The 25614-nt window shown below is 52.5% G+C and overlaps 3 protein-coding genes across 3 annotated transcripts; 2 read left to right on the forward strand and 1 right to left on the reverse strand.

Moving 5' to 3' along the window:
• Positions 1 to 1167: 1167 nt before the first annotated feature.
• LOC100903133 (fatty-acid amide hydrolase 2-A) lies at positions 1168 to 11855 on the reverse strand. The gene is made up of 7 exons (XM_003744630.3): positions 11706 to 11855; positions 8524 to 8746; positions 3561 to 3712; positions 3271 to 3448; positions 2378 to 2637; positions 1993 to 2256; positions 1168 to 1860 (listed from the first exon to the last, which is right to left on the reverse strand). The coding sequence occupies exons 1-7, from the start codon at positions 11853 to 11855 to the stop codon at positions 1522 to 1524; spliced, it is 1566 nt and encodes a 521-aa protein (XP_003744678.3). The 3' UTR covers positions 1168 to 1521.
• Positions 11856 to 13460: 1605 nt separating this feature from the next.
• LOC100908132 (uncharacterized) lies at positions 13461 to 17094 on the forward strand. Its single transcript, XM_003744584.2, has 5 exons — positions 13461 to 13777; positions 14884 to 15082; positions 15208 to 15469; positions 15591 to 15882; positions 16016 to 17094. Exons 1-5 carry the CDS (start codon positions 13650 to 13652, stop codon positions 16779 to 16781), a joined length of 1647 nt encoding a protein of 548 aa, XP_003744632.1. The 5' UTR covers positions 13461 to 13649; the 3' UTR covers positions 16782 to 17094.
• A 3435-nt stretch (positions 17095 to 20529) lies between these two features.
• Positions 20530 to 25405, forward strand: LOC100903277 (protein argonaute-2). The gene is made up of 9 exons (XM_029111818.1): positions 20530 to 20560; positions 20659 to 20790; positions 20906 to 21841; positions 22002 to 22429; positions 22568 to 22795; positions 22926 to 23162; positions 23285 to 23406; positions 23567 to 24405; positions 24535 to 25405. Exons 1-9 carry the CDS (start codon positions 20530 to 20532, stop codon positions 25329 to 25331), a joined length of 3750 nt encoding a protein of 1249 aa, XP_028967651.1. The 3' UTR covers positions 25332 to 25405.
• The last annotated feature ends 209 nt before the right edge of the window (positions 25406 to 25614 follow it).

Here is a 25614-nt window from a genome sequence, read left to right on the forward strand (position 1 = left end):
TAGGCAGAGGCAAGGGCCGGTCGAGCGGAGTATCTATCGTCAGTCATGGTCGACCTTGTTCGCCCGAGGGTCTCGAGGGAAGTTTTGTACCCGTTGTCCGCGAACTGTGTACTTGACTCCGGGGGAGGTCGTTCCTACTCCGTTACTCGCTGTGGTTCCTGAATGTTGTTCCAACAACGTAGCCGATGGAGAGTATTCATCAACACCGCGAATTTATTGAGAGCTCAATCACAAAGTTTGGATTCTTCGCGAACGATTCAGGCGCCGTTGATTGATTTAGCCTAAAGCATGATGTATGCCTCATTCAGGATCCACAACAAATTAGCTCAGGTCCTTCCCTCGACGTCATACGACCTGCGTCCATTTCCGACCATCCGTGGGACTTGAATCACACAACTGAGTCCCTTTGCGTTTTCCGTGGGAACATCCGAATCTACATGGTAGATGAACAAGAACCACCGAAATGCGGTGGCGATCGAGACGTCTCGTATCCACTAGAAAATCTCCGGAAGTGAAGGCACCTCAGTATTTTGGGGCTTTTCGGGAAATATTCCCTCTAGCTCTAGACTTGCGAGAGTATGTTCGAGGGCTCTCGGAGAATCGATGACCTAAGAGTCGATCTCTTCAGGAGTTGGGTCGAGATTTCTTGGCGAGCTCCTCGTGGATTCCTGGACTTTCTTCCAGGAAAATATGAATTGGAGCAGTCACGAAGACTATTGCCGAGACCCGAAAGCCCACGAATCCGCGACAGATCGCAGTTGAAGCTGCGACAGACTCGGGAGTCACGTAGTTTCCTCTTCCACAAGGTGAATAGCGCGTCCTCATCAGATGCCTCCCGGTTTCGACAAAAACTCCATTAACATTGATCACAAGTAAAGAAAAACATACTCCGGTGAGCCGTGACAATGATGGTATTGCACTCGAGAAATCGATCCGTCAGTCGATCAAAGTCCCGCATCAACCCGATCCCACACGCAAACCCGCTATCTGATGCGGGACGCTGTTCGATGCCAACCAATTGGGATATCACGCAACAGGGGATTATATTACCCAAGCTAAGATTTAGATGTAGGTATGCAAGGCCGAACACTGGGAAGTTTCGGGAACAGGAGGATAGTCGAGTGTTCAGAGCCTCATTCCTATCAGATGAGGGGTGATTGTATTTAAGGCAATGACGTGAAACCGTCAAGAAGGTCTCCGGTTCGAAATCTTCGGCCGCGACTTCACTCGAACACCCAATGATCTCGTTCACTCACGGACAAGGGTCGAAGCAGAATCCTCAGGTCGCCGCCGACCGAATCGTTTCACGGAGTCACAGGTCTGTGTGGTATCTTACGGCGGGGTCGGAGTTCGGAGAGCCCGAAGGAAGAAGCTCCCGAAGCCGATCAACCCGGCGAAAGACTCGTAAGCACGGCAGTCGTAACATTTAAAGTAGGAAAAGTTATTTTCCATCTAGGATCTACATAATTGGGCTCCGATTCGGAATCGAGTGGCAACTCTCCAGCAAACGACCAAAATGCTTTAGGATTTGCCGCTCGGGTCTTGCCATCCTCCGAAAGTGCGCTCTATTTCCTCGGCCACTGCGAGACACAGCCGATCCTGGTTCCGGCCCGCTACGATCTGGATACCCACAGGTAGCCCCGAGCTCTCCCCGAGACGCACGTGGCACGCCGTCACTGGCACTTTGAGCACATTGAAAATTCCGGTGTACGAAAAATTGAAGCCCTTGAAAATCGGAGTTCTATGTTTCGGCGCCGGTTCCGGGTGCGTTGGACAGAGGAAGACCGCATCATGGTTGTCCAGGAGGTTGTGGAACTCTTCTTGAAGCTTGATGCCCATCTCGACGTAGCGTCGACTTGTCTGTGAAATTGAGCGTTAATCAATCGATTTCCTCGTCTGACGGCCACACTCTCCGGGCTCTAGAAAGAGTTCGGTAAGAATAATTTTCAAATCAAATAATATATGCGGCTGCGGTATAGCCCGCTTCCATACCTCCGACTCCTTCGACGGGTAGAACCTTTCACCGACGGCAAGGCAAACGGCCGGTAACGTATGCTTCGATTGTCCAGTTCCCCATTTCAGCATTTCCATAACGGGATTGCCTATCGAGGAACCGCTCTCCTTCAGGACGTCGATGAACCTCGGACAGTCACCGGACATCATGAGATTATTCCAAATTTCAAACGCGTAGGACATCGAGGCGAAGTATTTCTCTTCGGCCGGTCTTGACGAAAGCTTCGAAAGATGATCAACAACCTAGAGGTAATGATGGAGCCAGTTCATCTATCGGAGCCCACAGCCATCGGAATTCATCATTTTTTTTTGCACTAATCTCCTCACACGGGGCGAGCTCCTCGCTTCGAGCTTTGCGACTCACGTCTTGCAGGGCGCGGCGGACCTCGCTGCTCACTGGAGACATTAGAAAACTACGGTCCTTGATCTCGCGCATAAAGTACAGCTGAATTTCGCGCAGGTCGACCTTCTCTTCAAGCTTCAGAAGTTTAGAGTTTTCCTCGCCAGCGAGCGCGATCATCATCGGTCGCAGATCTTTCGCATACCGGCACATGGGTCCTGTACCGAGGAACTCGGTCTGAACGTCAACGATTTCAGGATACTGTCCGCTGTTGGAAACGATATCTGCAATATTAATTATTTCGTCATAATTATTTTATTATATTAATTAATTTATATCGGGGGCAGTGACGGCACGGCGGCGCACGTGACTTTCCGTCGTGCGAATAGCTCCTCGAGTCTGCGCATTACGTAAAGGTCGTAGTGAAGTGTAGGAGGCGGAGAAGAAAAGACCGGTGAGTGCGGGCTACGCTTTATAAATAGTCGTTGTTGCCGGTATTGTACTCGGGACAGGCTTTGGAGAAAGCCCCTGAACGGAGCTTAATAATAACCAGGGCCCGGCTAACAATGAGCGGCTGCTTCTTTGCGAGTATACAAAGCCCTGTGTCCAGCGGCCGAAATGGTTCCGCTGGGAACGAGGTTTGTAGTCCGGAAAGAAGCTCCCGCTCAAGAACAGCGTTCTCGGGCCCAGTGGCCGGTGGACTATTTTCCTCTCTCCCTCCCCCACCTCCTCCCTCTGTATGGGCCTTTCAATCCTTCCCGGTCGGAGGCGCAATCCACCGGACGCCGAGAGATATCGCACGATGAGCGGATTGCCCTAATACGAAAAGCTGCGTGTACGGAAAGACGTAGTCTCCGATCTGCTCGGGACGAGCCCCGACTGAAAGAGCTCAGACTCGTGCGAAACATCTTACTCACGTGGGGAGGGTTTATGTCCGTAAATCCCGTTGAAGAATGCCGGCATTCTTATACTGCCTCCGATGTCGGTTCCGACCCCAATGACGCTGCCCGCTGATGCTAGGAGACTTCCCTCGCCGCCGCTGCTGCCTCCAGCGTTGCGACGTAGGTCGTAGGGGTTTCTTGTGCGTCCGTGAACCTAGAGAATGCGAAGGATGAGTTTGCGAACACCTCGGAGAGGATCGGTACACTACGGAGGAAATTCATTTGACGCACGAATATATCTTCATCGCGTCCGGAAGGACTCGAACCTTATTGTTAGACTCCCACCACATGGCCATTTCGGACACATTCGTGATCGCTAAAGGTATAGCGCCAGCTTTCCGCATCATCTCGATGGCGCCCGCGTCCTTCTCAGAACGGATCCCTCGTCGACATAGGAGCCCAACGTCGATAAGCATGCCTTGAATAGAACAAATATCTGAGTGGGAAGAATCTCGCGAGTCCGGATGATTTCAGTCGTCGCCCACATGCATTATGAGGCGATGAATATTATGCGTTCCAGCCTCCCGTCGGCACAGAGAGAGAGTCGTCATATCGATTCGAAGATCCGAAGGCGTCGCTGAAGGCGAAGATTCGGAATCCGGATGACCGCCCTTCTTCCGACACGCCGTGCTCGATGGAGGTATCGAATTCGCACGTTTCTTCGCACGGGATAGAAGCGCCAGCTGGACTCCGTGGGATGCATTTGCTATTTCAACTACAGGGCAAACTAATCGTTGTACCCGCAGCTCCCGATCATAACAAAACACAAGACCGACAAAGGACGGAGTTTACACTTCCCCTCGCTTATGAATTCAGAATTCCATTAGAAAAATTGGAAATTCTCGATAAGAGCTGCTCTGTCCTGCTTGACACAGGAGGCTCCAGCGTCGCATTCGCATGCGAGACCCATGATAGCATGCACGGTATTCTGTCGGAAGTCGGAAGGTGGGTCGCATCCCTCGGCGACCTGCCAGAGAGCTCATATAATACTTCTCCGATTTCTGCATGCGAGCCGACTTCAGGAACACAGTGCTGCCCGGAGAGCCCGAGAGCGAGGGTCGGGAGCAGTTCATGCTCGCGGGGTTGCAGGAGTTCAAAAAAATGTCGCTCGTGTCGAACGCTTGTTCCGCAGAGACCCGGAGAAGACACGTCACTCATAATCCCCTCCGACTCGTGAACGTTCCGCATATTCTCCACCGTCGCTTCCTCTGATTTCAACTTCTTCTGATCCCTCGCGTACATGTATTGAGTGCTGAAATCCGATACGCAGCTGACATACCGGGCCGTCCGCACTCCCGCCGTCCTTTAAGTCTTCTATCCTATGGCCATGCGTCGCGGGGGTCTCTCCGATGAGGAACGAGGTCTTAGCTTAACAAAGAACTCGAATCTATCCAGCGCAGCAAGGGAATTGCGGTAGGGAAAGTTCCCGAGTCTCGCCAAAAATCTCCTCTACCTCGATTTCTGCCTTTTATCGGATGAATATTTCTCCTTCCAGAAAGAAAATTCCTCGAACATCATCTCTCTGGTTTCAAAATGGGGATGCTGCGACCGGTCCGGCTCGGACGAGAGTTCCTGTCCTCGCTTTTCCGAAGCTCCCGGGGGTCTCTCCAATTTCCACAAGTCTGGTCTTCGCGGCTTTGAAGACACGATAAGAGCCATTGGGATCCGCCTGCTAAGCAAAAAGGCGCGTCTGCGGCGACAATGAGGAATCAAGGCAGGGAGACTCCTGCCCGAGGCGAACCAGAGCTGCCTCTTGCCCAGCTCCACCCCATCAGAATCTCTCGCCCTCGGAGATCTCTCCAATCATTTCTGAGCTCTAAAACTCATTCGAAGCTCCTCGTACGGCTCTGGCAGGGGATCTTAGTGTACCCAGCGAACCTCGAGAAATTGCAAATATCTCTCCGCTGAACCTGGATTCTGAACAGCCATCTTCACTCCAGTATCGAGCTCATCTCATCATTCGATCGGCGCGCGGGTGTTTGAGACTCTTTGAATCGTTACTGTCCATACGGGGCGATTCTCATGTGCGCGAAAATCCCGGAACACCCGAGCGTTCTTTCGGACTGGAATCCAAGAAGGCTAAACTAACTTGAACTCGATGAACTAAAAATAGAGGTACATAATCGTAAACCCACATGTTGACTCCACTGTCAGATACACACACAAGCGATCCCTAAATACTTGAGAGAACACCGGACTGACGAGAAGAACTCCAACGATCGCTGGTCCCTGGAGCCACATATTATATTGACGTTTCCATTAAATGTTCATGAGGCCCCAAAGTCCGATTGTTCTGGTTCCTAGTTCTCGGGATGAATCTGATTGGAGGTATTCCGTGCGCTTGCGAGGGAACATTTCGCGGACATCCCCCACGGAACGACGGATATAATCTATGCCGAACCATAGTAATCCTGTTTTCCGAAACTCGAACCGCAGCCCGCGTGCCGCGAGGAATATAAGCTCTGGCTCAGTGTGGTGCGACCAATCGCCGGCGAATGATTCGGATCTCAAAAAGAATGATCGAAGCCGTATTCCGGAAGCCAAGATGCACAGAAGGAAGAGGAGGAGCTTCAGCACTCCTCCAAAGCCATTCGGTGTACTCGGCGAATGAGGAGAGCACGCCTCAGCCCTCCTGTCCAAGGTCCCGCCGCCAAATCCCGGTTGCCGATAGAAGAACCGGGCCACGCAACTGACTGGAGGTCCTCTCAGGTGCGATTGTTCGTAATGCTTCGATATAGCGACGTTCTGCCGAACACCCGAGGAGCTGTACAGAGTAGACCGATCATGACCGCCACCGTGGTCAATTGAGAACGATCATTCAGCGGAAAGAAGTCAATCATATCTGACCTAAGCGCTTACATGAGCCCGGGGGCCTGAGCGCTCGTAGAGAGAACGGAAACGGAGAAAAGTAGGTTTTGCGCTGCTTTCATCTAATCGTCCAACTCGAGTCTGGCAAAGTGCGGTTCCGATATTGACATATTCCTCCGTAGAGAGCAAAATTATCTTCTCTCGACAAGGAAGGTCGGAGAGGATCGGGCACGCGGCTTCCTCCTTGTCTGCTCTGATAGGGCCGTTCCTTTTTTCAATCTCCGATTCTGGCTGGGAAGTTCGATTTCACGACGGTATAACCATCGACCGTCATCTGCCGTTATGAAATGAAGTCGGTCGACGATGTCGGAAATATTCATCTGTTTCCCGGGGAAGAACACATTCGAAGCTCAGAACAACGAATCGGACGGTACCGGTCGCACTCCCAAGCGAATGTTCGCTGCAGGGGCTTTTTACTCAAGAATTTTCTCTTCAGGAATTCGGCCGAAGGGAGCAAAAATAAGCTTGTTTGTTAACCCGGAAGATCCGTTGTATCGCGATCGGGATCGATGAGCCGAGCTCCGACTGTTCCAAAGAGGGATTATCTGTTGCATCTGAGGAGACCCTAGCCCACCGGCTTTGCTCAATTTGCAGTGACAGAGATAGCTTCGGATTGAGAGCTCCGAGACTCGATCCCAGGACGTAATTAAATCGGTTTGATTGAATCATTAAATCCAATCTGAGGAACCAAATCTCCCAGGCGTAAAAGTCAAGAAGGAGAAGAAAAAGTATACGGAACGCTTCCCTCGGTGGAAGATGCTCGGTAAGAAGCCTGCGTCTTCAAGAAACACGAAGGTTATCGGTATCGGCAAACTGTTGAGAGACAGAGGATGATCAACTGAGACATCGTTAGGTTCAAGCAACTGAGCGAGATACGATCCAGACCCGCGAAAGTCGTTCAGACTCTCGGGAGAGGTTCTCTGGAGAAATATTCATCTGTTCCCTAACGTCAAGCGAGAGGAGGACTTCTGATATCTTCCGAGTCCCGAAAATCAAGAAGTCGATAGAATCATATCCGACAATAAGCGGTCAGTCCTAACGGGAATTTAGCTTCATCGAATACCTCGAAACAGGAGATGATTTAGGGAAGAAAACATCAAGTTAGATCAGAATCGATGGAAAAGTCTAGTGTCAGTCGGTATCGGCGCAAGTCTCGGCAAAACTGAAACTAGCGAATCTTGGATATGCGGTGGGCAGCAGCTCGGTCGTCCTTGCCGGGAGGGATCTGCCTCAAAAGAAAACGTCCCCCGCCCGAGCACAGTAGTCAGTCGGAGGAATCGGCTCGCCCACTCACACTGAGGCTGAGCACCGGCGGAGCGAGGAACCTCGACGGACTCGAGCCAGTGGAGGACTTCTGAATGAGCTGTTGTTGGGAACACAACCAGCTGGCACTATGAGACCTGCTCGAAGCAACAAGGCGCTCCGCATACTCACAGTACGTCACTGTGGTCAGGAAATTCACCTGCGTCCACTGAAGCTACTCCCATTGACGACGACCGGGCCCACAAGCGACCATCAACAGATGAAGAGGCACACGGTCGGACCCAAAGACGGACGGACTAACAGACCACTCTCGGTACGCCCATGTTAATTGCACTCGCCGCTATTTCTATTTCAAGGACGCGACACTCAAAGCCGCCGGGAGTATTCTCACGAAAAATCTCGGGCCTGATGCTCCATTCCGATCCCAGAGTTTGCTCGAGCGCTATCCCGCTGGCTGGTTGCGTCTACGACTTACGAATGTATTCATTTCTCGACATCGTAATTCCGCCCTTGCGAATTCACTGACCTGAGCCGCGAGAAAATATTGAAGATTCCTCCGCACCTCGTGTTTCGATTCGTGGAGGAAATTTCGGAAGACTCGATGGGACGGAGAGAGTTCCCCCGTCATTCGGCGCCCCCGATTCGAAACGAGAATGCGGAAGAAGATGAAAAAAAGTCCAATCAACAGCCGAAACTCGGATGAGGGTTTCGTACAAAGCTTGCGGTCTGAGTCCGGCTTTACACTGATTGCTCCATCCTGACAGTCTCGGAGTCGAAGCTCCCTTTGCTCGGCAACTAGATGGTAGCGATCAAAAGCCTGTACAACTCAAGAATAGAACACCTTTTCGTCGTCGGATTTTCCGGACGGAAAATTCTGGGGTTCTCACGGTCGCCATATTTTTCTCACGACCGACGCACAAATATGAGGGCCCGATAGATATTCTGCTTTCGTGTTCTCCATCCTGGCAATCCTCCTCAAGTCCCGGGAAAACGCATGAGATGCATGGATATTTTCGGCAACGGCCGTATTGACGGCGGAAGTATTCGACGACATCCCCTAGGAGTCCAATATTGAAGCCATAAGAAGTGTCCACTAACCTTTGACGCCAACGAGATTCTTCGTGGTGACTGGAACGCCCAGAAAAGGTTTCTTGCGAAGGATTTCGTGTCTCTGACTTTCATCGCTGCGCGCTATGAGATCGTCAACTAGTTGCGATTCTTCGAGGGCTTCCTTGAATCGTTCGTCTACGACTGCGTTGATGAGAGGGTTCACCTGGGTTATTCGTTCGATGAATGCTGATACCACGTCCACGCTCTTGATCTGTTGGAAGAACAGAATGTCCACAATTATTATTATAATAATAATGGATAATTGACTCGTCGACGCAGTTCCTTCGGTTTTCTCGCAACCATCGACTCGTCAAAAACTTCCTCCTGACAGACGATGCGTTCAGATGAAGAAGAAACCCCCGAGCCACGCGGATTGTCGGCGGCCAAACCCCGTCGCGCAATTCCTCGTCGCGAAGATTAACCTGAGGACAGGGAAACGAGTTTTCTCCCCTCCGACGGGGATCCATGATCTCCGAGTACACGCGGGTATAGGAAGAGACTTTTCCGTACGAGCTCATAGCGTTCATTCGTCTAACGTCCCGAGAGGCTGACTCATTCGCAGAATCAAGGGCAACAAGTCAGTCACCGTAGTAATTCATTCTCCTCAGTAAACAGCTCCGAGCAACTCCGCGAACTCCGGAGCACGATTTGAAACTCTTCGCAACCTCTACGATCAGTGACGTAGGTACTTGTTTTGGAAAGGCTTCTCGGAGCACAATTCAAAGCCTTATAATATGAGGAAACTCGAACGCTCGACACCATGAGACACGAAGTCGAGTTCGTTCTCCTGAAGCTCGTTCTCGAAGCTCACCACTGGGCGGCTTCGCAGTAGAAAACCAACAAAATTCATGAAATGGAAATCGGATGAAAACGCGAGTCTGACGAGGATAGGGCTTTAGCCGATCGAGATCAATCGAGTCGAGATTCGACATACATACATAGTCATGGGGAATGGTCTGGATGACTCGACTGAGATTATTATCGACGTGGACATCAGCTTCCGCCAAGGAACTAGCCCAGGGCAACTTATGCGCATAAGCCGTTATCTGAAGGACACACGCGGTCTGTATCTCGCTTGTTGCCGCCGAGAGCAAACGGTACGGAGAGAGCGGTGTCGAGTACGGAGCATACGTCGCGCTTGGCTTAGTAGGTCGAGCCTGAGGCCAGCGGAGCTCGTCCGCGGCAAATGTGCTCCGAGCTCATATCAGCTCGGAACGCTCAGGCCCCGGATTTCATTCACCCGCCCACTTCATGGGTACTCGTCTTGATCTCGATGAAGCAGAGCCGAACGTGGACTCTCGCGGAAGATTCCTCGAATACTTGGAGATGAGAGTTCCGCGGAGAACCGAGGCTGATTCAGATCTCTAGCGAGACGCGTCCACGGAGGAATATTGGCCTTGGTTCCGTGACGGATATGCCGTCCGTCATAACGAAGAAGAGGAGCGGGTCACCCTTTCGATACATAACACCTTCAGATCCCGTCCCGACTTCAATCGACGCGCTTCGGACGCATCCCCATTTTTCATGGCACGCCTGATGTGGGGAATTATACCGTCGAGCATGAACCCTCGCCGGGATCACCCCCGGAAAGGACGATCTCGACCATTCAGCTTTGGAGAGTTTCGTCCGGCTCGACCTCATTTCCCGGTGAATTCCGAACTGCGTATCCTCAAGGTATGATGGAATTAGCGTTCCAGTGGGTTGAGGTCCACCATGGCACAGGGAGCCCACCCACGTATCTGACGGAAGGGATGGGAAGGAGGAAAACCCCAAAATAAATACCGCTCTCGCTGCTTCGCTGCCAGACTCAGAGCCGCGACCTCCCGCTCGGAACCGCGTCAATTCAATCGATCCCGGTCTGTATGTGACAAGCACCGCGCTTTTACGCTCCGCCGATAGGTCGCTGCATGATTTCCCGAAATTCGGTACGGCTCGTTTTTCATGCGCCGGCGGCACTCCAGACCTGCATTGTTCTGCCTGGAGAGCATCGTTGAAATGTCCTTGACTTCCATGGTGGCGTCATGTGTTGTCCACTCTATTACGAGCATATCCATTCTGAATCGCTTCCTCAAACAAGATAATTCGTGCTCGTTCGGGGCGATTGCTCCATCGGCGGGCCTGGTCGCACATGATACTAGAATGGATGACAAGAACCGCTGGCCGCAAATCCGGTCCACATCCGCATGAAACGGAAAGTCGGAAATTCACCACAATGCGACACCGCCGACGCGAGAAGCGATTGTTGATTTCGACAGGTTGTAAGGTGCGCTCGTATCGCTGTCGGCGATCTCGGGCGATCTTGGGCGAGCGAGTACGACTGGACAGTGCGCGACTTATTCCTGGCATCGAGTCAGAACCCCTCATTGAGCCGACTCGGGAGGCGGGGCTTCGAATAAAGGAGCCCAAGGCGGATATTCCCGGAAGGATTGAGCGCGTGTTTGTCGTATTTTCCGAATTCGAGCCCTCTGTCATCAGTGGGAATCACTCGACGATAGACATCGACGCAGCTCAGGATCTCTGGTTGAAATATTCTCCCGGAAGGAAGGACCCCCGAGGAGTAGTTCGTCAGCAACCGATGCGAAACTCCCAGATAGCATTTAGTGCATCGGCCGCGGCTCATTTTGTAATGCTAATCGGGTTACGAATCGAGAGTAAATCCCCGTCCCTGAGATGGGGAAATATGACTAGCCCACCGGAAAGAATCGTATGCGGCGCCGCACTCCTGCGACAACAACTCGACAACGTTTCGGCTCTATCTGTTTTGAGCCCACCGAAAGTCGGGAGAAGTCTCTCTCCAACCACCGCTAGACGTCGATAATTTGGATTCCGTGGACTCACTGAGCAAAAGTCGCCCGAAACAATTCGGATTCCTATTCTGACAGACGTCCCGAAAAGTCAGCACGAAAATATCATACTGGGGTCCCTTCATGAAGATCCACAAACTTTACGGGAGGATGGAGAAGTAGGACGATCACTCGCACTCTTGGAAGTTTTCTAGGTTCAACTCGACGGTTTCCTAGCGTGGCCTGAAGATGTCGCTCACCAAAACATCGCTTGCCGAAGCTCCTATGCGCCATTGTGCGATAGCGGAAAAGCAACCGAACATCTGCACGCATCCGCTTCCGCGGAAAAGTTTGACAGACAGCTGATGTGGATCTGTTTTCACTTACTTCACCGTGAGCGATCCGCTTGGCAAGCTCGGTCGCAGGTTCCAAGAGCCAGGGGTTCCTTATTGGCGGTAGACGCGGGGGTGGCAGGGGTTCGGCCAACGTGAAAACTGCATTTATCGAGGAATCCAGGCACTTTCGTAAGGATCTCATCTTCAGGTTGGATGCTTTCCCGGCAACGGAGCCACGGTGCTTCGCACGAGGACATGAGAAAGAGCTCTATCGGGGGAAAGGGAACTCAGTCCGCCAAATGGCGGGTTCTGAGAGCAGCGGCGAGCAATGCACAGCGCTGCCTCAGGGCCGCGCTCGTCATCGCTAACAGATCGAGCATTGTCCATTATTCCACTGTTCCTATCTCCTGCTGTGTGACGGCGTCGCATTGATCGATACTTGAAATCTTGGAGCGCTAATAATTCTGCCGAACAAGAGAAGAGACAACGGAATCTCCCGTGATTTCTCGAGATCTTTCGCGCGCGGATCATTACCAATTCGCGAGTGGTGCTGCCTCGGTCGATAAAGTATCTGGTTCGACCCGATTCCCTTGGTTTTCAGGGTTTCCGGGAATGCCCTTCATTAACATTCATGGAATCAGCGTCGTACCGTCCGAGGATCCAGAAGAATGAAATTCTCGCTGAGGAGGAATCCGAGACCTCCTCGTCAAGCAAGACACCCCACCCTGGCTTCGCGCGGTCACTCCGCTACTCGACAAAATTTGAATCGATACGCTATACCGTCACGGAAGCAGCGGGAGTCAGGAATTTTCTTCGATGCACTGACGAGAGAAACTAGAAACAAATTACTAATGGTTCGATATCAACCCTCGTTGTCGAACCCTTTGCGATTGCGTAGGTAGCCGACAATCAGCGATAAATCGTTTAGACTAGATAGATAGCCAATTTAGGCAACGCCAGCTCGACCGGCCCTGAGTGGAGAGCCCCTCCTGCGATCACTCTTATCGGTCGGAGTTCCTAGACCCCGGAATTAGGTCTGTCTCAAGCTCCTGCGTCCGTCGTCCCTTAGAGATTCGCAGTCATTATGATTTCCGGAATCTATGCCTATCTCGCGAAAGAATATGTTCACCCCTGACCAAGCCAGTGTCAGCGGTGTCTGGAGGGCTCGTACGCGGGTCGAATGAACATTCTCGGGACCGGATTTCGAGAGAGTCGACGCGCGGCGGGCATACCGTTGGAGCTTGTGGATCCTCTGGACTCTCTCCCCATGAACACGGGCATCGAGGATTTTCCACCATGTCCACTGAGACCGGCAATGAGTGAGTCATTTTTCATTATCGCTTCCGATGTGCGGCTAAATTTTCGCTCTGATCATCCAAGGCCATGAGTGGTTTCTCGTCTGAGTCGCCCGCCAATGGAAAGAAATTGGGCTTGGATTCCAAGAAACCGAGCGACATGGGTCAACCAATTCCATTCTCGAGTCCTTCTCCCCGCTGGTCCCGTCAGGCTGCCTCGTGATGACGTTTCCGCGTGTCTCGACTCGATGCTCTTTCTCAGTCGGAGCGCTTGTCGCGACTCTTTCCCATTTTCCCTGTGCCTACCAATTCCACGACACGTAATGACTTTCTGTAGACGTCACGTGCATTGCCATGCCGTGGCCATCAGGATTTCGCATGAATGAGAACCGCTGATTTGCAGCGAGAGTTTCGCGTATTTCGTGACGAGCGCCGAACTCGGGCTCGGGACGACGGCGGCTCTGAGTTGGCCGCCAAGGCGCCGCGGAGGTATCCAAAATATTCTGACGACAAACCAGGTCAGTCGGATTGCGAGGCAAGTTCTCCATTTCCGTCGAGTTCCGCGGCCAACGTCAGCCAGTGATCCATCCGTCGAATGCGAGTACATCGTTCGAATCGGCCCGGCGGAGTCTGTAGACTTCAATCACAGCAGCGGAATCCGCGTTTGAACAACGAGCCACCAGCTGACCGCACCGTCGGCCATGAGTCTTCTGGATCTGCCCGACGAGCTGTTGACGCTCGTACTCGTGAACTGTGCCTCACGCGATGTTCTCTCCGTGGCTAACACCTGCAGGAGACTCTCGAAGGTGGCCAACGACGTGTTTTTGTGGTGAGTATTCGATCGGAGACCTGCCGGAAACTTCCGCCTCCGAGCATTCCCGATGAGCCCGAAGAGCTCTTTAGCGCGCTTTCGTGCCAGACACGAGATCAGCTGTTTCCGAATTCCGTGGCAAGCCATTCCCGACGTATTCTCAGGAATCGTCCTCCTCCTCGGCATTCCGGACTCACGGATAGACGCGAAACGATTGCGATAATCCATTTATATCTTCTCGGACGTCTTCAATCATCGGAATCGAGCTCGTGTCACTCCGACGAGTAACTCCCGCGAGAGCTTATGGCTCATGGCTAGTCAAGCTGTCGAAAGCGCTCATTTCCGGAGTCAGCCATGAACCTCAATTCAAGATATTCCAAGATTTCGGCTTTGACGTGACGCTCCATCGATTCGTATGAACGCTCACGCGCGACTCAGACATTCCGACGGAAAAAAAACTGAGGAATGCACCACACTTGATCATAGCGCGTGGCCGTTCCGAAAACTACGGGCAACCATCCCACTACGGCTGACTGAGGGAAAAATTCGTTTAGCTAGGCAAATTGAATCGAGCTGATGACAGCACATTGTTCGGCGTCGGGACATTCGTCAATCCTCCAGAGCGATAAGTCGACGTCATCAATTGTCTTATCGCTTATCGTCGCAGTGACGTCGATATGAAGCTCCTAAGGAGGAAGCTCTCGAATAATTGGTGCCAAGCTTCATTTCCCATCGCTCCTGGCTGTCGAGACTTTTTTCGCGGAGCATGTCGTCGGTGACAGATCGCGGAGTCTGGTCACAGCGTGCTATCGCACTCCTTTCAAAAATAAACTCCGGGACTTCAAAGACTTGCCGATCGCGAGCTGTCAGTCCGCAGTCCTAAAATATCCATCGACCGGCAAACCCCTGTTTGGTTTTCCTCCAAGACAAGCTCGAGGTGCGAGCCCCTCGAGTCGTCCGGCTCCCTGGGCGGAATCGGAGCCTCGAGCGCGACACGCGGACTCATTCAAGCTCTCTGATTCCGAATGTGATTTCATCTCTATCGACGAAACGTTTTCGGCTTGGATAATTAATCGCTGCCGAACGCGTTCTGATTTTGAGTTAAACCGCTACCCCCTCCTCAGGCGGAAGCTATGCGATCGAGAGCTGTCCAGCTCCGGCCTCCAATTGCCACCGTCTGCTCACCGACGCGAAGTGCAGATGGGGGTTCAAGCACTGAAGAGACGACTGCAGCGCCTACATCGGATCTTACCGAAGATCACCAAGTGCAAAACTTGCAAGCATCTCACGTGTCAGCAGGAGACTTTTTGCCACGAAGATAGAGTGAGTCCAACCACCCGTGGAGCACATCCCCTTCGATCGGGCTCCGATTTCTCGGAGATGATCCTCCCCTAGTCCGGATCCCGTCCCGCCTGAAATCAGAATGTAATCAAGGAGTGTAATTCCAGGTCGTCCTCGACGTTGGGTCGAAAACAACTTGGTGTCTGGGTCCGAATAGCATGTGGCAGAAGCATCCGTCCGTCCTCATAGGCGACCAACACGGGAATTGCCTCGCTTGTGAGCATGCAGACAAGCTCAAACCTCAGGCAATGCTCCACACGAAATTCCACGGCAACATACGGCCCCACAGCCATCATCAACCCTTGCTGCCTCCTTTTGGACCCCAAGACCTCGTGTCATCCTTCGCCAGCATGCGCATGGGTAGCAGAGGTTCGTCCAGGATCGGTATAATCTCCCGTAATCTACATGGATTCATACTTGGCTCACACAAGGCCCAGGTTCTCCGTCAAGGACTCGTACTCCGTTCTTAAACCCTCCCTCTCTTTCACAGCGAGGTTTAGCTCCGCCTCAGGAGTTTTCGACGACATGTTTAACGTAGTGAAGAGCATCAACCCCGAAAGCTATCTACGTCATCCTCTGAAATGTCTCCAAGAAGACCGTGGCGATGAAGGAGGCTGCACCGTCTTCGAGGACTTCATATCGCACGTTCTAAAAAAATTCCAAGTCACTCAGAATCTGCAACAGGCGAATTCGAGTCTCGTGTTTTGTGAACCCTACTTCATGTCGACAGCGCAACGGAAGAAATTGTGCAAGTTTTTCTTCGAGTCGACGGGCGCCGGCCGGTACGCAAGGCTTCCGATCTCTGACGGAAATACATATATATGAGCAAAATTTTGATCGAGTGGAATAAGCTCCAGCAAGCTTACTGAGGTGCTCTGGGTGTTAATCTTTGATCGCGTATTCTATTCCTTGCAGATTGTGTTTCCTAAACAAAGCCTACAGCACGGCGGCACTCACACAGATAGAAACCTGTATTGTGGTGGATTCGGGCTGTCACAGCACGGTCGTGTCCGTGATCATCAACGGCCAGGTTCAACCGGAACGAACCCAAGACTGTCCTATCGGCGGCCAAGTCCTCTCAGAAAACCTCCTCGACCGGCTTCGAATGCGGCAATGGGACTGCCCTGTTTCTTGTGAAGGGCTGGATAACCATCAAGTGAAGCTGTCCTGTTACCTCTCGGCGAACATAGGACTCGAGCACACCACCGTTTACGATGAAGTTTTCAAACAGTGTTTCGTACAGTGTCAGCGAGGAGGCCTCTTGACCCAAGAGTGGGTCGAATTCGGGTCGGAGCTGTACATAGCGCCGGAGCTGATGTACAGCGCCATGCAGCTACCGGATATGATCCTGAAGGCCGTTCGGGGTCTGCCGAGATTCCAAATTCAACAGCTGGTGACTCATATACTCCTCACCGGAGCAAACACCGAATTGACGGGCTTCAGGAGGAGACTGGTTTCGGACTTGAGGAGGAAGATGCCAGATTTCGCTCATCTCAACATGCACACGTACAGTGGCTCCCGAAGCTGGGAGTGCTGTATGGGTGGAACTTGTCTGCTCTTGGCAAATACCAGTGATCCAATGACGCTGTTCCCAGTCGACTCCTATGTCTGCAACACGTATCAATGGATCACTCGAGAAGATTATATCCTTCACGGTGAATCCGCTGTACGGAATGAATAGAAAGCAACATGTGATAGCGTAGCCTGGACTCTGTTGGCAAGCTCGACCATCGTCTCGGTAACCTTAAATACATTAACTCTGAGCCCGAGTAGCCGACCATTAGGAGCTTGCGGTAGCTCCAGCCAGTTGGCTCGAGCCGGCATCCGATGATCTTCTGCGAGGGGGAAAGTAGCGAGAGTTCAGTTGGAGTTTGTGATCAGTATTTGGACGTCATATTAATTGAGACACGGTTGCGCGACGTTGCAGCTAATCAGCATCGACAAAGTATCCGTCGATCCCTGCCAAGCCGTCGAATAAACGAAGCAGCGTTAAACGACATAAATTGCCTTCTTGTTCACGTCCTCATTCTAGGGAACGATTTCCAAACTCCATCCTTCCCGCGGTCTTGCTCGGCTTCGGCAGACGAGGGCATCGAAGAAGACGTTGTCGAGCGAGCGAGCACCGATAACTCACGAGGAGTCTTCCAGCCTCGTCAATTCAGAATCGATGGTTCTCCGAGGTACCTCCGTCGAAAAACGCTCAGTGCGAATACATGGCACCTCTGTTGCCCTTGGAAAACAACGATTCGACCTCCTACTGCACTGCTGTGACCGACGAGGACATCAGTTGAAAATAATGCGCCCCTGATTTCCAAATTGCATGCGCCTCTGAAGTGACCGTATTAACCGCCGCGCGGGCAATTTTCGAGCATCACGGTTTTCACCTCATTTTTGAATTTGAAATTCGAGCTGACGCCAACCGCTCCCTAGACAGCAGTTTGAGGATCGTTACAGAGCCTTTCCGATCCGGAGTCCAACGGAGGAAGACGTAAGTGACCGAGTATCCCGAATTGTTGACCCGTTGATTGATGTAATTACTATCGAGTTCCTGGCATTGATTCCTTCCATAGACAGCGGACATTGTCCCCTGAAAATTATGTGGTTTGGTGCTGTAGGGATTCGCTATTAGCTACACCATACTCGTTTCCGTTCGTTCACATTCCCTACGAAGAAGTGGAAACACCAACCAGTGAGATCAATTTCAAGAAGTCGCTGATGTCATGTATATTCAGCTTTCTCGGCTGCGAATTAGGCGGAAATCAGCCACGGAGATTCATGAACGATAGACTCCGCGAATCGGCTCGGTCGCCGCATATCTTCAGCGTAGAAAGATGATGAGGTCCGCCTAAGACCGCTCGATGTCTCGTATCAGTCGGCGAATATTCTGTTTCGCTATAGCGTTTCTATTTCCTCGCGGAACGAGGAATTTAATCCCGTATTCGGCACATTTCGATTCCGCTTTGGGCAAATAGAGGAAGGCGAACCCGTGGTGCGCATCCGCTCGTTCCCTATCGGGTGACGGCTTCTTAGGCTCATATCAAGTCTATCAGATTCGTCACCGAGGCGAGTGCGCCGGCGCCCCGGCTGGGGAGAGATCAAATGAAAACTCGTGATTTTCGCTGATCAATGAATACGCTCACGAACTCTTCGCTAAACCCACTACGTGAGCCTTCAAGTGACTTCAGCAAAACCGATGGCGAGAATCTACCACGTAGCTTGAGACCTGGCCCAGATGATATATTCGACTGAGGGAAATCATGACCGATGCGGGGCAATCCTATTGTATGCGTCGTGTGCACTTCACACGACTACGTTTGACGAATATTTCTTTGGCCGCTCCATCGTCTGCTGATTGCGAAGCCCCTTTAATTTACGGCGGCCATTGTGCTCGAGCAATCTTGAATTTTGACTCGGGGTCGCTGGCCTTTTCAGCTGCCAAGGGAGATCATAGAGTCCTTGATTTCCCCTCCGATTACATTAGGTTTCAATCTGTTCCTGGAGAGCCATTCTCTGAAAATACCGCGCCTCAGACGGTGAGTGATGACGTCCTTCAGCTGAGTACTGCGCGGACGCGACCTGCATAGCTGTCAAACCAAGAAGTCTCGATCATCTTTCCATCGATTGGCTTGACGAGACCAAATCGTTTCCCCCTTATCGACGCGTTTTTGAGATAATCGTATGGACTGCGATTCCATGCGAGGTCTCGGCATCTGAGTACTTCAGGGCTTGAACGCCCTCGTCCCCTCTGTTGTCTTTTGTCTTCTGGACCAACAACTGGTTTTCGGAGGTTTCCATAAGTCATTGGTCCATCATAATCTGGTGGAATTAGTTGATAGCTCCGGATGGCAGGCGATACGATTCGACTAAGATTCAAATTCTTGATCGCCCGGCCGTTGATAGAATCATCCCCCACGTGGTCGAGCGCGAATTCATTTGCATATCATGGATTCGCCATGTCCGTGGCTGTATGCGCATGGATCAAGAAAATCGACAACGATAAGCGATAAGAACGCTCAGTGAACGACGCATTTGACGTCAGCTTTGACGCTCTGTCGGAAGACTTGGCTAAGGCGCAGGCGATTTTCAGCGGAGTCGGCGGTGACTCAGGGATATCATTTTCCTTTTTGTTGTCAGATATTCCTATCATCAAAAGCTCCTTTATGATCGTCATATCCCGATCCCTGCTCAGACTTCGCTGGGCGGTGGGTTCTGCGAGTTCTGCTGTTTTCATTCCCAGCAGCTTCGTCTTCTTCTCATTGAAAAAAAAATGGAGAAGGCTCCTCCAGAGGCGTCGTCGAATTAATTTATGTGTAGAGCAACTCGAACCTTTCGGCGACAATTATAATTGAAAGAAATCTCGTTCCCTACACTTCCCGTGAATGTCCGTCGCTTGTGGTTCGTGAGGTCTCGGTGATTGAATATTCGATCGAAATCGGCCACGATACATTGGTTTCTGACCCTACATCTCGGGGTCATGTTTAACATGAAGCATTTCCGCTCGACCACGTGGAAGAAATTCTACATTCGGAACACGTCTCAAAGTTTCGGCACAATGAGAATGTGCCAGGGAACTCTTTCCCTCTAGAGGAAATCTCGAGACAGTTCACAAGCGTGAACACGTTGACCGGTCATTATTTCTCGAGTCTTCACGAGGAGCGGTTGGACCAGATCTCGAGACCATAATACTTTCCAGTTGTGCTAGAAGATGAGTGCAGGACAACCCCCCCGAGCTGGTGTTCCTGGTGCTTTGCCTGTCCGAGGTACGGAATTTTCACTTATTTTCGTCGTCGTCCTACTCAGTACCTATAACTCATTAATGATCAAATATGTTGGCCGGCCACGAGCACGTTCTCCGCCCTGGAAGCGTCGCTCCGTACGGGAGTCATCGGAAACCTGCTCAGAGATCTCCATCGATAGAGGAGAGAAATCAATAAGGATATTCCCGTCGCTCGAGGAAATGATCGAGACGAGCCTCGAAACACGAGGCGAAATGTCGCACGGCGAGATTTTGTTTTCTTTTCAACAATTGTCGCCGTTGTGTGCGTTCTTAAGGAAGTCATGCTTGGAAAAACAACTGTTGATCGAATCCGAAACGTATCAGCCTCGAAATCCGATGCGACTCGGACATGAATCCGTTGGGGTATCTCAAAACTCACGCTTGAGCTTGCTGCGCCGATCGCTACGCATCCGCGTTCAGAGCTCATTTCGATCTTAAGACGCTCGTGTGCGCTTCGTGCTAGCTCTTCGATTGATTCTAAGGACGCATCAGGCTATCGTAATGCTTTTCTGCGATTTTTCACCACCGCTTCTGTTCTTCACCATCTGTGCAAATATTTCTCGGTGAAGCTTTCGACCGGAATCCTGGCTCGGTAAGCAACCTCCTCTAATCTGATTTTTGATGAGATACTATTTTCCATCTTGCAGTGCCCATGAGGCCAGGAGCGCCACCCCAACAACCCGGTGAGTGAATTACCGCATAGCGAAACCCTAGATTCTGGACCGTGTTGTTCGATCGAATAGAATCCCGATTGTACTCTGAGGAACTATTCCTTTACCAGGTGCTCGACCAATGCAACCCGCCGGTCAAGCCCGACCATTGGTGCCAGGAGCGAGACCTGGAATGATGCCTCAAGGAGCTCAACCAGGAGTGAGACCTATGCAGCCCCGCCCTGTGATGACGGCAGCCGGAGGTAAGCGAATATCATGAGTTGGTCAATTTCCTGGACATGGAGGTGATCCTGATCGTGATTCGACGAGAGCAAGCACGACCTTTCTCTCGAACGGTCGGAATTATTTCTCTTGCAGTTAGACCTCCGATGCCGGTAGCTGGAATGAGACCCGCGGCAGCAGGTGTGCCACCGCAAGGAATGCGAACCGCCCAACCCATGGCAGCCCCCGGACAGGCTGCGGGCCCTGCGCAAGTACGTCCGGGCTTCGTCGGTGCCCCCATGGCCCGAGCTCCGTCTCCGGTGAGACTGCCGACAGCTGGACCTCATCAGGCGATCCCTGGAGCCAGAAGCCTCTCCCCCGCCGGAGTTCGTCCCGCGGGAGCCCCGGGCTCGCCGATGCTAGCGAGACCTGCCGTTCCGGGTCAAGTTCTTCCACAGAGACCGGTCCCAGGTGCCGTGCCGCTCCAGCGAGTGCCCATTGGAACACAACCCGGCGCACCCATGGCCCGACCGGCTGCAGCTCCCCTTGTTCGCCAACCGGCTGGCGTCGCAGCTCCAGCGATGAGACCAGCCGCTGGTATGCCGACGTCTACGGTCCCGAGACCCGCTGCTGCTCCCATGATGATGAGACCAGCTGCAGGAGCACCCGCTTTCAGACCAGCCGCATCTCCAGGCGCGCCGCCCACAGCTGCGGGTCCTGGCATGAGACCCGCAGCCGCCGCTCCAGCTGCAAGACCCGCCGCTCCAGTCACCCGACCCGCTGTGGCGTCTCCAGTCACCCGACCCGCTGTGGCGTCTCCAGTCACCCGACCCGCTGTTGCGTCTCCAGTCGTCAGACCCGCAGCCGCCTCTCCAATGGTCAGACCCGCGGCCGCCTCTCCGATGGTCAGGCCCGCGGCCGCTGCTCCAGTCGTCAGACCCGCGGCCGCCGCAGCTCCAGTTGTCAGACCTGCGGCCGCTGCTGCTCCCCGTCCCGCTGGAGTCCCGCCGCCGGCTTCCGCGCCCGGAAGAGGATTTCCTGTTGCGTCAGCGCCCACACCGGCACCTCCGGCCCCAGCGCCCGTTCCCGCAGGTACGATCAACTTTTGGTTCCGCTGTTCATTTTTAGAGTATTCGCGTAATTATTACGATATTATATATGTGCGTCAGCGATCTTGAGGCATATGCCATATGATATATGACGGTTGGAGATCGATTGAACCGAAATTTATCATCCGCCGACTTCCATCCAGCTCCCGCGGCTCAGCCTCCTGCCGGACCTGGTGGTGACGCTCGGCCAGTGTCCACCGGTGAATTGAACATGGACGACATCACCGAGACGTTCCGTCAAGTTTTCAACGGTCAGCCTCCAGAAACCAGCAAACGAGCCGATCCCGGAACCGACGGGAGGCCGTGCAAAGTTCTCGTCAACATGTATCCGGTCACCTTGCCGCGTGGCAATGTGTTCCACTACGATGTCGAAATCTTCTCCGCGGCAAGGAAAGGTGCCGAAGGTGCGACGCCCGTGCCCACCCAGAAAAGGGCGCGTTGTGCTTCAACACTGGTCAACCGCAAGGTCATCGATGCGTTCTCTAAATGCTACCAGAGCGAGCTGGGGAACTGCATTCTGGCGTTCGACGGTCGGAAGAATATCTACACTCGACGCCTCCTACCCAACGCGGTACGTTACGAAGGACGAACTCCCACGCGTCTGTTCATTCGTTTTCGTCTGTCCCGCGGGCCGCTTTGCAATATTTCCGGTATGGTTCGCGTGGAGCTTCATCGATCTCGACTAAGCTGTTCCCTATCCGATTGCTAGGAGCACATTTTCAACAACGTCGAAGCAGAGGTCAACGGAGAGAAGAGCAGCTTTGTTGTGTGCATCACTTACGTGGCCACGGTATCCTTCGATGCGCTGCACGATATGTACGACCGCGGCCTCAAAGGAAGCAGTCAATTCCAAGACGCCATCCAAGTTGCTGATGTCATTTTGAGGACCGGGCCCACCTTGGCGTTCGTGCCCGTCGGACGATCCTTCTTCATCGATGTTGGCAAACCAGTGAGTTGGAAAAGCGCGGGATATTTCGCTTATCCTCATTCGGTCCTGGAGCATCACATGTTGCAGCCGAATCCGCGGGAATCCGCTCTCTTCATCGTGTCAATAATTGCCCCCGCAGATCAATCTGAATGGAAATCGCGAAGCTTGGTTCGGATTCTATTCGTCGATCCGTCTCGGGTCTTGGAAGCCCCTGGTCAACATCGACATGTCGGCGACAACGTTTTACGTGGCTGCTCCTCTGATCGATTACGCCGTGAAAACTTTGAAGAAAACCAATAAAACCGAGTTGAGGTCCGGTCTGAACGACCGTGAAAGAGCGTTGTTGACCCGTGAGATAAGAACTCTGCGAGTCACCGTGAGTAGCGGCCGCCTCCCAAACTCTCGCCTTCACGGTGAATGGGTATCGAGGAGCAGAATACACATCAATGACCCGTCCCGGGATGTATACCGAATAATTTTTCCCCGTCCTCCATCTAGGTCTCCCATCTGGACTCGAAGCGCCAGTACCGCATCGAGGGCTTGAGACAGATCCCGGCGAGCCAGGAGACGTTCGAGTGGGACGGAACTACTATTTCGATTGTGGATTACTTCGCACAGAAGTAGGTTTTCGGCAGAGGATCTACGTTATAGGCGGAATGTGGAAAACTCCTCTCCCCTGGATGAGAAGGAAGGCAGACGCGATCCCCCCTCCGATTCGGAGTCCTCCCTCGATCGAAGTAAATCCACGGATAGCTAACTCGTGGTCGATGATTTCCGCAGGTACAATTACACCCTGCAATTCCCGAATCTCCCGTGCATCTTCACCGGGAGAGGAGGCATCTCTTTCCCGATTGAACTCTGCAACGTGGTCAAAGGTCAACACTGTCGCAAGAAGTTGAACGAAACTCAAACCACCATGATGATCAGGCAAACGGCATTGGCGCCGAAGGATCGCTTCGAGAGAATCCAGAATTGGACCCAGCAGCTGAAGTCAAGCTCTACGCAAATCTGTCAGGAATTCGAAATGTCGTTTGAAACCAAGCCGCTCGAAGTCGAAGCTAGAATACTCCAAGCTCCGGCGATCACTTGCGGTGAAAAGAAGAAACAGCTCCCAAAAGACGGAGTGTGGCCATGTAGCACTTTCCTCAAGCCCGCCAACATCGAAAAATGGGTGTTGGCTGTGCTCGGCCGAGTCGCTAAAGAAAAGCTGAAGCTAGTCGTCGATCTATTCCAGAGCGAAGGCGGAAAGCTGGGCATGAAGATCGCCCCGCCACAGCTCATTCATAATTACGGCTTCCAGCCTGGTGCGCGTCAGGTCCTCGAGGATGTGAAAAATAAGCACCCGGACGTCGAGATGACGGTTATCGTCTTGGACCCGCGCAGTGACTACGGGGCTCTCAAAGCCGAGGCTGAGACCACAGACCTGTGTCTGCGCACACAGTGCGTCAAGGACAGGAACGTCGAAACGAAATTCAATGGGATGTTCGCAACGAATCTCTTGCAGAAGATCAACACCAAGATGGGCGGCCGAAACAACGGCGTCCTTTGTCCGAACACTCCCGATACTTTAAAGAAACCGTACATGGCCATCGGCGTCGACGTGAACCATCCGGGACCAGGTCTGTTTCGTTAGATATGCTCCCGTGAGGGAAAAATCGATGATTCGAACGATCGAGTTAGATGTATCCATCCTTTCCTCGAAAATTCCACTCAGTGGTGAACATTTTTCATTGCTCCAATCGTTTCAGGTGAATCGACGCCTTCGATCGCCGCCTTCGTCGCATCGATGGATTCGGTGCCCTCGCAATACTACGCCTGCACGTCGGTTCAGCTCAACCGAAAAGGAAGCCGATCGGAGTACGTCGTCGAGACGAAATCGATGTTCCTCGAGTGTCTCACAGAATTCGAAAGGCGGAACAAGAATCTTCCGGCTCATATTTTCATTTTCCGTGACGGTGTTGCGGACGCCCAATTCGACGCGGTTCGCGTTTATGAACTCGGAGCAATTCGTCAAGCTTGCCTCGAAAGGAGGCCCGACTACACGCCCGGGATGACTTTCATCGTTGTGCAGAAACGTCATCACGTGCGCTTCATGCCGGCTCCCGGCTACACGGGCAGCGGAAAAGCCGGCAACATCCATCCAGGAACCATAGTCGACTCCAAAATCATCAATCCTGCGATTTTCGATTTCTATTTGTGCTCTCATCATGGGCTCCAGGGTACTTCTCGGGCCGCTCATTATCACGTTGTTCATGATGATGTTCATCATTCCCAGAACGATATTTACAAGATCTGTTACAACCTCTGCCATACATACTCGAGATGCACTCGCGCAGTTTCGATTCCGGCGCCCGCCTACTACGCCCATCTGGCCGCTTTCCGCGCCAAGGAGCACATCAAGGGGCGCGCCCCCCACAATGCGGCTTACGCCGAATCTAATGCGGAGTCTGTTCGGTCCTCTTCGTCTTCGGAGCCGGATCTGGACAAGTTCCAGGCGGCGCAAAAGGTTTGCAACCAGATGAGAGGCTCCATGTACTTTGTTTAAACGTGGAAGCCTAAACTCACTCTTCCAACACGGGACAAGTGTTGGAGTCTTTCTTAACCCGAATAAATGATTTTCGTTTTCTTTATTGACGACCATTCTTCCGGGGTAGTGTCCTCTGGGCCGGATCGGGTTAGGGAACGAAATTTCACCCGAAAAATTCTAGCTTGGAACCTATGACTCGTGCGAGCTTCGAATCAGAAATCGGAACGGCGCGGCCTCATCGGACGAATGAGGCTCGCGCTTCGGCCCCCAACGAGTTCGTAGGGGGAATCGCTCGTGGCGC

This window comes from Galendromus occidentalis, unplaced genomic scaffold (genome assembly GCF_000255335.2).
Source record: "Galendromus occidentalis unplaced genomic scaffold, Mocc_1.1 scf7180000077471, whole genome shotgun sequence".
Classification (NCBI taxonomy): domain Eukaryota; kingdom Metazoa; phylum Arthropoda; class Arachnida; order Mesostigmata; family Phytoseiidae; genus Galendromus; species Galendromus occidentalis.

Excerpts from the sequence above, each read along its gene's own strand:
- LOC100903133 (XM_003744630.3), bottom strand. The coding sequence starts at position 11,855 with ATGAGATCCTTACGAAAGTGCCTGGATTCCTCGATAAATGCAGTTTTC. Across the intron at positions 3,449-3,560 it reads GGTGGGAGTCTAACAATAAG|GTTCACGGACGCACAAGAAA; the intron begins GTTCGAGTCCTT and ends CGCATTCTCTAG. Across the intron at positions 1,861-1,992 it reads ACCCGTCGAAGGAGTCGGAG|ACAAGTCGACGCTACGTCGA; the intron begins GTATGGAAGCGG and ends TCAATTTCACAG.
- LOC100908132 (XM_003744584.2), top strand. The coding sequence starts at position 13,650 with ATGAGTCTTCTGGATCTGCCCGACGAGCTGTTGACGCTCGTACTCGTG. Across the intron at positions 13,778-14,883 it reads GCCAACGACGTGTTTTTGTG|GCGGAAGCTATGCGATCGAG; the intron begins GTGAGTATTCGA and ends CCCCCTCCTCAG. Across the intron at positions 15,083-15,207 it reads CTTTTTGCCACGAAGATAGA|GTCGTCCTCGACGTTGGGTC; the intron begins GTGAGTCCAACC and ends GTGTAATTCCAG.
- LOC100903277 (XM_029111818.1), top strand. The coding sequence starts at position 20,530 with ATGAGGCCAGGAGCGCCACCCCAACAACCCG. Across the intron at positions 23,163-23,284 it reads TAAGAACTCTGCGAGTCACC|GTCTCCCATCTGGACTCGAA; the intron begins GTGAGTAGCGGC and ends TCCTCCATCTAG. Across the intron at positions 24,406-24,534 it reads CGTGAACCATCCGGGACCAG|GTGAATCGACGCCTTCGATC; the intron begins GTCTGTTTCGTT and ends CAATCGTTTCAG.